Raw genomic sequence first — 12,492 nt, 5'->3', positions numbered from 1 at the left:
ACTAGAGCACACGCTCTGCAACGAGAGAAGCCACTGCAATGAGAAGCCTGCGTACCACAACGAAGAGTAGCCCCCGCTCTCTGCAACTAGAGAAAGACCGCAAGCAGCAACGAAGACCCAATGCAGCCAAAAATAAATAAATAATTTTTTTTTTTTTTTTTTGTGGTACGCGGGCCTCTCACTGTTGTGGTCTCTCCCGCTGCGGAGCACAGGCTCCGGACGCGCAGGCTCAGCGGCCATGGCTCACGGGCCCAGCCGCTCCGCGGCATGTGGGATCCTCCCGGACCGGGGCACGAACCCGTGTCCGCTGCATCGGCAGGCGGCCTCCCAGCCATTGCGCCACCAAGGAAGCCCCAAAAATAAATAAATAATTTTTAAAAAATTATAGAAAATCACAAGTATATAGTATCTTACAATTACCACCCATATATCCACAGGAGATTCTTTCAATTTGGAAACTAAAAGAAAAGGAAAACCACATATTCAGATAAGGCAAAGAAAATGAAATGCTTGTAAGGAGACTGAGGCAGAAAGAGAATGAAGAAAAATCAGTACAGACTGTTTAGCCTTTATGAAAAAGGTTGGTAACAGCGCACGCTGGGAATAATTAAGAGAGCTTACCCAGTCTGTGGTGAATGGGGCACCATTTGCCATCAATGTTCTCACTTCATCATCTTGGCCTTTTCTTGCTGCTTCTAGCAACCTCTTCCCCAAGTCCACCAAAGACATCTTTATGCATAGGAACACAAATTTTGGGGAAGCTGTCACTCAAACACGAGGAAAGCTGCCTGTAAAATGTTTTTAGAAGACCTCTTGTATGTATGTTTTTAGCAGACCTCTTGTATATATGTAAGATACTTCTCAAGCAGACTATCTGATAAGGCACTTCTTTTCTACTTCATCTAACACAAACAGTCAGATATTTGGGAAGTTTCTGGCCCTAAACCATAGTTCCCTCACCTTCAATCTCCAGAAAAATACTTTGGAAATATGTGAAACACATTACTGCCTTTCTAGCTTAAGGAATCAATAAAACAGCATTTCACCCCTTTGAAACAACCATGGGTAGAAATAGTACATTACAACAAAAAATGAATAGATAAACCAAGGATACTGAGACTCAGGTACATGGCAGACACTTTTTCAAAAATGAACAGAGGCGTCACTGCACCTGTTGAAGGTGTCTCAGCAACACCTAGAGTTTTTTTTTAAACAAAGTCATCAGCTTGGCCAGATTACATACTTTGTTTAAAAGTATAGTTATGTCTAAAATCATTACAGTTTTTCACTTAATAATTTGGGCATTATTAAATCTTTGTGAAAGCTCATAGTAAAAAAAGCATCTGAGTAGGAGAGATTTTTTATTCCCTGTAAAAGGCATATAGCCAACTCTCAGTTATTTAGGGTAAAAGAAAAAAACAAAACTGTTGCTAAACACATGAAATCAAAGGTAATAAATGGTGGAGATTAAGTCTGAAGAGCATGCAAAATGGTCATTTAAATGGGTGGTTACTGGGACTTCCCTGGTGGCACAATGGTTAAGAATCTGCCTGCCAATGCAGGGGACACGGGTTTGATCCCTGGTCCAGGAAGGTCCCACATGCCTCGGAGCAACTAAGCCCATGTGCCACAACTACTGAGCCTGCGCTCTAGAGCCCATGAGCCACAACTACTGAAGCCCGTGCGCCTAGAGCTCGTGCTCCGCAACAAGAGAAGCCACGGCAATGAGAAGCCCACCCACTGCAACAAAGAGTAGCCCCTGCTCGCCGCAAATAGAGAAAGGCCGTGGGCAGCAACGAAGACCCACTGCAGGGCCCCCCCACCCCAAATGATGGTTACTGTAAATCAGAAACTGGCCTGGGTATAAAGGATACCCAGGATAGTGAGAAGTTTCTATATTCAATGCAGAATTGTCTGAATGGTATATAATCACCACTCACTACAAATCTTCCAACCAACGAGGAAACGGCTATTCTTGATAAATTTAATTTTTATTATGTTTCCTTTCAACTTGTACTGCTTTGTCCATATTGTAAAAAGTAATTTCTCATTTTAAAAAATGAACAAAGAGAGTCTGCCATTTCAAGGAAGACAATTGGCAGTATTTACTGCCAATTATCAATTATAATTTCAGCTTCCATGCAAAAAACAGAATTTTGGGAATATCCACCTCCATGAGCTGATAGCTCACTATAAACTTTTCTCATAAAAGTAGTGGTGATACTAATGAATGTGATTTTTTAATACTGTATAAAATGCATCAACATTTGGAGGATGGGAATTATTTGGTGAACCAGTATTTTTCAAATGACCAATGCATGTTACAAAATCGGTAAAAAGATTCATTCAAAGTGAAAGCAGATCAATGGGTTTTAAGGTAATCAAGTATAAAACATTCATTGACATGGTTTCAGATTCCTCATTGCAACTAACTTTTAAGAAATTGCCACTTGTTGTAACATCAAAGAAGAATATCCACAATTACCTGAACAAGCTATTAAAATACTCCTCCTTTCTCCAAGTACATATTGCAAAAGATTGAATGTAGAATAGATATGAAAATAAGAAATACATATGAAAATTATTAAGCCAGAAGTTAAAGAGATTTGCAAAAATATAAAACAATGCCATTGTTTTTTGTTTTTGGCCGTGCTTGTGGGATCTTAGTTCCCCCCCGGCCAGGGATTGAACCCAGTCAGTGAAAGCACCAAGTCCTAACCACTGGACTGCCAGGTAATTCCCAAACAATGCCATTCTTCTCACGATTTCTTTAACTTGGAAGTTATTTACTTTCATAAAATTTTGTTATTTATGTGAAGGGCTTCCCTGGTGGCGCAGTGGTTGAGAGTCCGCCTGCCGATGCAGGGGACGCGGGTTCGAGCCCCGGTCCGGGAAGATCCCACATGCCGCGGAGTGGCTGGGCTCGTGAGCCATGGCTGCTGAGCCTGCGCGTCCGGAGCCTGTGCTCCGCAACGGGAGAGGCCACAACAGTGAGAGGCCCGCGTACCGCAAAAAATAATAATAATAATAAAAAAAATAAAGTTAAAATTTTGTTATTTATGTTAACATGTAATGGATTTATTATTGTATTTTAATTAACATTTAACAATTAATTTCAAAACAGTAAATAGCAATAGTTACAGCAGATTGGAGTCCTTAATAATTTTTAAGAATATTAAAACCTGGAACCAAAACTTTTGAGAATCATCTAGCCACTATGTGATTTAGATTTATTTTATTTAATATTCCAATCTATATCATAGAATATTGTGCTCAAACATGGGTATCCAGGAGACCACTAGGGGAGATTGTTCAACATGAATATATAGTCTAGGTCCTGTGACTGGACTGGAGCAGAGGATGAATTTTAATTGTGTGAAAGTCTATAATCTGATCTAAGTTTTTATGACTTAAGAAAATGTTACAGAAAAAATGATAGCATACCCTTCTTACAGAAAACTTATATTTGCATTCCTCCATGGTTATCTTTCTTTTAAAATATCAAACCTGCCTTTCAATTTAGTTATTACTATTTATTTATTTATTTATGGCTGTGTTGGGTCTTCATTGCTGTACGCGGGCTTTCTCTAGTCGCGGCGAGCGGGGGCTACTCTTCCTTGTGGTGCTCGGGTTTCTCACTGCAGTGGCTTCTCTTGCTGTGGAGCACGGGCTCTAGGCACGCGGGCTCAGTAGTTGTGGCTTGCAGGCTCTAGAGTGCAGGCTCAGTAGTTGTGGCGCACCGGCTTAGTTGCTCCGCGGCATGTGGGATCTTCCCGGGCCAGGGTTCGAAACCCGTGTCCCGTGCACTGTCAGGTGGATTCTTAACCACTGCTCCACCAGGGAAGTCCCTACTAATAGTTTTTGGTTTTGGCTGCACCCATGCCCGCCGTTGTGGAAGCGCAGTCTTAACCACTGGACTGCCAGGAAGTCCCAACTAATAGTTTAAAACAAGAACAAACATTGTTAATCAACTACACTCCAATATAAAATAAAAAGTTAAAAAAAAGAGAAAAAACCAAACTGATAGAAACAGTGAAAAAAAAGAACAAAATTTTAGGTGGTTCATTAGCAGAAATGACTCACATTTTCTCAAATTATACTATATATAAAAAGTGTATCACCAAGACGCAAACACCTCTACTGGGAATTCCCTGGAGGTCCAGTGGTTAGGACTTGGTGCTTTCACTGCCGGGGCCAGGGTTCAATCCCTGGCTGAGGAACTAAGATCCCACCAGCGCACAAAGCGTGGCCAAAAAAAAAAAAAAGTAAAGTCATAGAATGTCCTTTTCCCGAGATGTTTTAAAAAGAGAGATGAGAGAGGAAAGTCCTCCTAGGAAGGTGGAGTAGAATAAGATGATGTCAAGTGGCTCAAGGAATTCTGTGAGAATAGGAGAAAGCTAACGGGAAGGAGAAATGGAAGCGAAGAATCCATGATCTGACGACATTTTTTTCTTTTTCTATTGCACACGTCCCCACTGGGCCGCCAGCTGTACAAACAACTGTGCAAGAACTGGAGGCGGGGCCCTTACTGCTCTTGCTCAGATTACTGAGCTCACTAATAATCTTTAGGCTATTACTGGGGTCAGAGAATTAGGGTCTCCGTTTTCTCCTGTATCACAACTCCTCCCGTGCCTCACAGCGACGTTCTGTCTTTTTGGAAGAAGGAGCAGGGAGCCACGGTCTCAGCCTAGGGAGCAGCCCCCGGTCCGGGCTCCGCGCTGCCTCCTAGTGGTCACCTCTGTGGCCTTGGCTTCCCTCGGTCCAGCTCCCCAGCCCCAGATCTTACACCCACCCCATTCTTCACCTCCTCCCAGTCCCCTCCCCTTCCTCCCGGCAGCATCCCCTTCCTCTCCTTCCCCCAGCCGCCCCGGCTCTGGTGAAGGGGCACCGCTCCGTCTGCATCCAGAAGTCCGGGGCTGGGCTGAGAAGCGGTGCAACTTCTACAAGGCAGCCTCCCTCCCAGCCGTGACACCCCCCGATTCCACGCATCTCTTCTTCCCCCTCACCTCCTCGTCCGGGACGTTGCCGGCTGTGTTTTCACCGAGCCCGCCAGTTTGGTCCTGTTTCCTTCTCTAGTTAAGACTCCCTGTCACTGACGGTTACTTTTTGACCTTTTCACATATGCATATTTTGGGGGCCTTTAACCCCCCCCTCGCGGAGAAATGGAGGCAGCAAAATGGCGGACCCGGAAGTGAATACGGCGAATATAATTTCTGGCGGAGGAATCTATGAAGAAAAAATGATTAGAAAAGCCACATTTGCATTCAAACAGAAGGGTGATGTACCCCAGAGCCTCATTTTCTATTCCCGGAAGGGCTTTGAGGTAAAATAGTGTGTATCCGAGACATTTTAGACAGGACTATTTAGCGAGGCGGAGTATTATCGATTACGTGTCTTATAGTTCCGGCAGGGGACGGACCCGATGGTTTGTTTTGGCGCCAAGAGCCCCGCAAACCGCTGAGAAATCGGATTTTGCATCGGTCCTGCTCTCTCTTGCTTGTCTTTAGGGGGCTACCCTTAGGGTTGATGAGAAAACCCTATTTCTCTGTCTCAACCTCGGGTGAAGATGTTTGGGACATTGCTGGCTTTGCGCATGAATTGAGCTCTGGTGCCGGACGGCCACATTTCCAGATACAGCCTTAATGTAAGGAGCCCAGAGCCAAGCTGTCAGCGCGAATATTGAAACACGGAGTCATTTCTTTGTGGGGGGCTTGGAAGAGGATGGAGCATGAGTTTGCAAATCCATTTAAGTACTTTATTTACCAAACAGTTGATTCCCATCTCCACCCACCGTTCTCCTTGAACTAAAGGACAGCGAGAAGTCGGGAAGGAAGACCTTCAAAAATAAGTAAAAATAGAGGACATATCACTGCTCCACTCTATTCGATTTTGGCTTTTGTCGTTGGTGGTGGGCCTTTCAAAGTCTACGGGGAAGATTTACATGATACCTCCTTCTCTGGATTTCTTTCTTTTTTTGTAATTTATTTTATTGAAGTATATAGTTGATTTACAATGTGTTAATTTCTGTACAGCAAAATGATTCAATTGTACATATATTCTTTTTTATATTCTTTTCTATTCTGGTTTATCACAGGATATTGAATATAGTTTCCTGTGCTATACAGTAGGACCTTGTTGTTTATCCATTCTATATATAATAGCTTACATCTGCTAATCCCAAACTACTAATCCACCCCTTTTCTGAATTTCTCTAGATCCTGTTCATGTACTTTAAAGGATTTACGGCATACTGCCCAAATTGGTATTTGCAGCTTCCCTTTTTGAAGGTCAAAATCATTCTCATTCTTGTTTACAACCTCTCTGTTTTCCGACTCTGTCTCATATAGTAGGCACCCATAAACTACTTGTAAATTAGTCCAAATAGTTTTTTTTTTTTTTAATGAGGTGAGTTATAAGTAAGCAGATAATGTATTTGGGTTAATTCGTTTATTTTGTTAGGCACCCAGGCTGAGATAATGCAGTGCAGAATTAATGCCATAGGTGCCTTCTGAGGCACCTGGAATTGTTACCTCAGATACTGGTAGTCAGTGGGCAAGCACAAGAGTGGTTGGTTACAGCTTTCTCCCAAAATACTTTAAATAATTTCAAGCTGATTTCACCCTTGTTATCTATCTGTTCAACTTGAAATTCATCATTTTAATGTATAAAGGCTACTCAAACCCTTCCTCAAAGTTGAATATTAGATAAAATATATAAGCTGAACTTGGAAGCAAGGCTAATTTTTGAGATCTATACTGCTTCCTTGTGAAGAGAGAAAACTAGAATCCAGTCCTGGGATTGAATGTCTTTATTAAAGAAGTGATTAACTGGCAGCACAAATCAGCAGCAATAATTTCAGAAGGAGTGGAGACAAGGTGTAGGGTCAGAGTTGATTGTTCATTTCATGGTATCAAGGTAGCTGAAGAACTGTGCCTGAGGCCCATTTGATCATTATTCTACATTGCAAATGCAGGAGGGCAAAACTAAAATACTAAGGACCAAACCCTAGGCCTTTTAGAAACAATAATACCCTACAAATTATCATAATAGTCAGCAGGATTGCATCTTAAGATTTGAAATCCCAGTGGTTTTCCTCAGCTAGAGTTTTCAGCCGACAGGAGCAAAACTGTAAAGTAAGCTTGCAGAAGGAAAACCCTTTTGAGAGAGCATATCTATTTCTGAAATGATTCAGTGCTTTCCCCTATTGTCATCTCCCATGATGTATTATTTCCTCTTTTAAACCTTTATCCCCAATTTCTCTGAGAAAAAGTGTATTACAGGAAGGAGCAGGACCACCTTAGCCTTTTAGAAATCCTACAGTCGTAGAGCAGATAATCTCAAACTGAAACTTAGAGGGTTTTCATCAACACTTGAAGAAATATTTGTGTTTACTGGCCTGGAGCAAGAAATTAGGAAGGTTTGAGCAATCTCTGAAGCTGATTAAAATGAAGTAAAAAAATCAGTCCTCCATTTTGCACTCCATACTACTCTCTGGTGCCCTCATCAGGCCTGTTTTCTGGAATTAATATCTGGGGGGGAGGAAAGGAATCCCTGTGACCCAATACTCCATTGCTTGAACCCTTTACTTTGTGGCTTGAGGGTTTTTGAGAGAAACTGATAAGAAAGAAAGATAGATAAATAAATAAAATAAATAAATAAATAAATAAATAAATCACAACTCTGGCAGATTCATCAGCACCACCTCAACACAATAGAGGGGAGAGAGCAAGACTGATAGGGTAAAAGGGTGGAAAGGAGGGGCTTGAAAGGGCAGGAAAGGAGGGCAAGGTGGTGGGAGAGAGGTCTTGGGCTTAGAGCAAGTCCAATTCGAAGGAGTGGATGCTGGCAATGGGAGCTCTCCAAAAGTTGAAGGTGCTGTACTCAAGGAGGGCATCGCCTTCAGGGTTTTTCTCCTGCTCTGCTCCGGATGCTTGCCCCGTTGTTTTGCCAACGCTGCTGTCCTTGATCTTGTAGGTGGATGTATCTGACAGACCCAGGCCTTCCAGCTCCGACAGATCCAGTTCTGGAATGGGCATCCTCCAGAAAAGAAAGGAGCTGTACTGGCTACTCACAGGGTCCCTCATAACTTCCTAGAAAGAAACCACTTATCAGTCTTCATGGTATTGCCACCTCTTTGCGGCCCATGGCCTTTCCTTACTGAGAAACTTTACATCCCCATTTGCCTCTGTACATAATCCAGGTTCCCTAGGACAAGCTTCAGGAATCTTCCTCTATTACCATTTTCTACCATTTCCTAACTCCTCCCCATCTTGGAATGACTTATTTACTGCCTACTGCTTGGGTCTGGTTTTCAAGGCCTTCCAGAATCTGGCCCCATTCTTCCTAGCAGTAGTACGTTCTCTGCTACAGCTATGCTTATTCCTGTCTTAACTCTCTCCACTCTCCACCTTAAAATACTATCCAAGTTTCAAGACTCCATTCAAGTCCCTAGAGGAATCTTTCCCCTGAACTCTTATTATATTTCATACTCTTGATTTCTTCCTGCCTTTCGTTTAATAGGTCATGGTACCTCTGAAAAGGGTTTCCATGATTTTTCTACTTTCTATTTTCCTCCCTGCTTTCTAAACCCTACTGTAAACTCACCTCTTCCTGGAGGACATCCTTAAACTTAACTCAGCTCCATCTACCCTATTTCTTCCAGTATCTCCCACAATGCCTGTGGAGTTTTACCTGACTATATCAGTTTGGGGTTACAGATCACTGTTATATGTCTTGTATAGGGATAATCTTATCTCCTTCAAGGAACTGAGAGTTTCCCCAAGGGTAAAAACCAGTCTACTTTGTACCTTCTTCACAAGTGCTGGGCTTTAAACACAAAAGACACTCAAGGCTGCTGACTAATTTTCCCTTAGTATTTAATACAATGAATACCTTGCCACTCCCATTTAAAACCCCACAGATAAACCTGAACAGCCTATTTCTCTCTAGCCTACCTCCCCTTCAGAACAAAATGCAGGTGCTAAAAGAATTTTTCTATGCCATAACAGGATTGCTTCTCTGACCCAGTGCTAGAATACACCTGATGATAGAGCAAATGGATTAGAAATTTCAGGTAAGGAAAGTAAAGTTTAGATTGGAAGGAGAAAGTCTTTTAACAGAATTAGATACTTTTCCATGTTTTAATGAGTACTTCTCTCACCTTTCCTGCCCGTTCCACCCACACCCTGAACTTAGACTATTATATCTCCCTGCAGCCCCCACCCTGCTGCTTACTAACCAAGGGAAGGGGCAAGAAGCATTAGTTGAAATGTTCCCAAAGGAGCAGAAAGAACATTCCACTGCCTCCAAAAATAGAACCCCCATTTCACAAGGCCTTCCTCCAACAGAGTCCATTGGCTCTCACCAGGCCTTGAGACTCCTAAATAGTGGCCTTAAGTAGGTTCCACAATGCCCCCATATAATGTGGCAGAAAAAGTAGGCCTTAATCTAGAATACAGTTATGTGTGAGTGTAGGGGCTTTAGGAATGGTAAGTGGGTAGACCAGGATGTTTTTAATGTTAGAGTTACTCTTTTTCTTCTTAGGTTCAAGCTCCAAAATAAACCCTGGGAGCTGAGCATTACTCAGCAGACAAGCTGCTTAAAAGGAGGGTAATTCGAGGACTGTAAAAGCGTGGGGGAGCATGTTGAAAAGGTGAGGTCATCATCCTATGATATTCAGCCCTGATCATCTCCACAGTAATTTGCAGAGGCATGTGCACAGAAAGCTACAAAAAATGTTGTTCCTATCAACCAGCCAACCCTGGCTTAGTCTGGGACTGTAGAGATTGTAAGAAGCAAACCTTAGGCGTCAGCAGCATTATTGACTTCTTCCCATGGGGATTTTTTTAAACTAACAGTACTAGTTGTTTGCCAATCTAGCTGGCTTCTTTTGTATCCCTTCCCTTACCAGTCCCCTCCAGAGTGAGCTTAGTATAATGCTGGGCACATAATAGGCTCTTTAAAAAATAGAATCATAGGGGGGAAAAAAAGCATAGAATTTTAAAACTAGAAAACACCTTAGAAATTATCCAGTCAGTTTGGATAGGGTCTCATAATTTCCAGTCTTGATTCTTTTTTGATGTGTTATACATAGATAGTTGCCTGCAGCTTTTTATAATCCTATACCAATATTCTCAAAACTTGCAAGAATTCTTAGTTCCTGAAGAACAGCTATTCAGTGGGTTAAGTGTGATTCTGATATGAATGGTGAAAATGCAAAGGCAGAAGAGAGGAAGATAGGATCTGAGAAAGGGAAAAAGCTCTGACAAACTGACTCCTTTTCTTCAACCAGTATATGTATAAAAACTGTCCTGACAATTCTGAATGTCTGGCAGAGCTTCTCTTGCAATTAAAAAAGGTAAAGGAAATTGTACAAAATATTAACTTAAAAGGTCCAAAATCTCTAGCCATGCCATTGATTCAGAGACGTGTACAGAGTACCAAATGCATTTCGGAAAGGCACTCAATCAAGTATATACAGCATTTAAAATCAAGTCAAGAACATTGACTGCACCGAAAATTGACGCTAAAATACCCGAACATTTTAAATTTAATATAGTATGGATTTAATTCCCAAATACCCAAAATTTGCACAGGGTCCCATTTCAGCTAGCTTTCTCTTCCCCAAATATTTTCTACCCATAGCTCATCTATCTTTATATCTCTCATTTACTTATCTTAAAGGGCTTGGACAGTGCCTTGTACCACAATATATGCTCAATAAATGCTTCCCACTATCCTTCATTTTAAATTATTCAGGTATTTTAGGCAAAGGTAATTTCTAAATATCACTGTCTAGTCTTAGAGATACACAATTAGCAAATACATAGCATAAAGTGGCTCTCTCTGAGCCACACAGACACGCCCAGATACCCTTTGTCCAGATCCTCAGTGGGACTCTAGGGCCTACCCAACAGGGCCTTGCTGTGTCATGCTGCCACTGTAGAGGGGAGGACAAGGGATGGTGGTGGAGGGGAATGGAACCTCTCTGGCATCTCATTATGTGTCTCATTCTGCTGCAAATAAGCATTCCTTTTCCAGAATCTGCCCCCATACCTAGCTCTTGTGGACTGTACTGATTTCAATATGGGATCAGGCAGTTCTCCAACACAGAAGCCCCTACCTTCCTACCTCAAACCGACTCTTTCTTTGGAGAAAAGGTTTGGGAATGGGAGGAGACTGTTAAAAGAAAGATCAGGATTAATCTCAATATTATCGCGTATCTCTCCCTCCAAACTCCTTCCTATGGAGACAAATAAGTTTGGGGTGAGGGTAGACACATCAATGGAACACAACAGAAAACATTTGAAGATACAGGGAAGTAGAGGCTAGAGTGGTACAGTAGGACTAGAGATTCATCAAAAAGCTGGGAGAACAAATTGACAGCTTGAAAAGGAAGATGTAGATTACTAAACTGAAGATAATAAAATTAACAATTTTATTATCTTCAGGACAATGTTATAGGCAAACTGACAACTGAAATGAGATAAATGCTGAGAAATAACTACATGTAAATTGTTAGAAATTAATATCTGTGTAAAGGATTATAAGGCATGGATGGAGATCTTAGCAAAGATGTAAAACTGTGAATAACTGCCTATTGTTCACAGCGCCGCCTTCGCTCCTCTTGAACTGTCCCCCAACCCAATCCTCATTTGGGGTCTTCAACCTAACTAGAAGCACCGACTATCTTTTCAGCCCCTTGCCGCCGCCCCACCACCCCCGCCCCGGTTTCGTTTACCTGTTATCAGTGAATTACTAGCGTGTTCCAAAGATGGAGGGAGTACTTCGAGGGCTCCGATGTCTGCTCTGGGCTGGAGAACAAGAAAGCTGTTGGGGCTTTGACGGCTTTGTCTTCTCACTCCCTCTCTGTTCAGTGACTGAGTCAGTCTGCTCAGTCTCCCCCTGCAATGCAGCCCCTCCTAAGAATGGCGGAAGGACTCCCCGCCCCCTCCCGGCCTGACTCGGCTAATTCAAAAGATAGGTTCCAGAACACTTGAGGGAGGGAGACAGGACTAAAGCATCTCCGTAGGCTTATTGGTCTGATTCCCGAGCTCTTCCAGCTCCCCCGTGCAGACTGAGGGTGTAATGAATGAGTAGTTAATTGTCCTCTAATTTTAGGTTTATGGATTAAAAGTCTTGACTCTAGACAACGTGGAGGAGTGTCCCTTTATTCTCCAATTTAAGGATTTCAGGTCACCCGAACTGTTTTTGAGAATCACAAAAATTCTCCCTCGGTACCTCCCGATTTGCCTTCCCACCCTCACAATGGGTAAATAAACCTAGCCCTATTGCATTTGCGGTAGGGCACAGGGACATCGGGGATGCGTGTGCTTCTGCCAATCTCTGAACTCGGTTGGGGCCGAAGGATTTGGGGGCTCCGCTTCCTTTCGCCCCGCAACGCCTGACGCGCAAACAGAACGCACGATTCTGGAGGGTCCAGCTTGCGTGCCAGGCCTTCCTCGAGGGTCCGCTTTCCCGGGTTTTCCCGGC

At 42.7% G+C, this 12,492-nt stretch overlaps 2 protein-coding genes across 8 annotated transcripts in view; both read right to left on the bottom strand.

The window, feature by feature from the left end:
• Window positions 1-6,647, bottom strand: part of GABPB2 (GA binding protein transcription factor subunit beta 2) — a 33,607-nt gene extending 26,960 nt beyond the window's left edge. For 6 of the 7 annotated variants that reach the window (XM_067727712.1, XM_067727711.1, XM_067727709.1 and 3 more), the window contains exons 1-2: window positions 5,007-6,647; window positions 622-729 (exon numbers count right to left, since the gene is read on the bottom strand). In XM_067727712.1, the coding sequence (XP_067583813.1) occupies window positions 622-729 (108 nt within the window). In that variant the 5' untranslated portion in view covers window positions 5,007-6,647. Of the gene's footprint in view, window positions 1-621; window positions 789-5,006 lie in introns of all 7 variants that reach the window. The other variant, XM_067727710.1, reaches the window with a different exon arrangement.
• Window positions 6,648-6,793: 146 nt separating this feature from the next.
• Window positions 6,794-12,242, bottom strand: MLLT11 (MLLT11 transcription factor 7 cofactor). Its single transcript, XM_067727722.1, has 2 exons — window positions 11,741-12,242; window positions 6,794-8,090 (listed from the first exon to the last, which is right to left on the bottom strand). The coding sequence occupies exon 2, from the start codon at window positions 8,082-8,084 to the stop codon at window positions 7,812-7,814; it is 273 nt and encodes a 90-aa protein (XP_067583823.1). The 5' UTR covers window positions 8,085-8,090; window positions 11,741-12,242; the 3' UTR covers window positions 6,794-7,811.
• Between the last annotated feature and the right edge of the window lie 250 nt (window positions 12,243-12,492).

This window comes from Pseudorca crassidens, chromosome 2 (genome assembly GCF_039906515.1).
Source record: "Pseudorca crassidens isolate mPseCra1 chromosome 2, mPseCra1.hap1, whole genome shotgun sequence".
Taxonomy (NCBI): Eukaryota; Metazoa; Chordata; class Mammalia; order Artiodactyla; family Delphinidae; genus Pseudorca; species Pseudorca crassidens.
This window is presented reverse-complemented; position numbering and strand designations above follow the sequence as displayed.

Coding starts and splice junctions, on each gene's coding strand:
- MLLT11 (XM_067727722.1), bottom strand. CDS start 8,084: ATGAGGGACCCTGTGAGTAGCCAGTACAGCTCCTTTCTTTTCTGGAGG.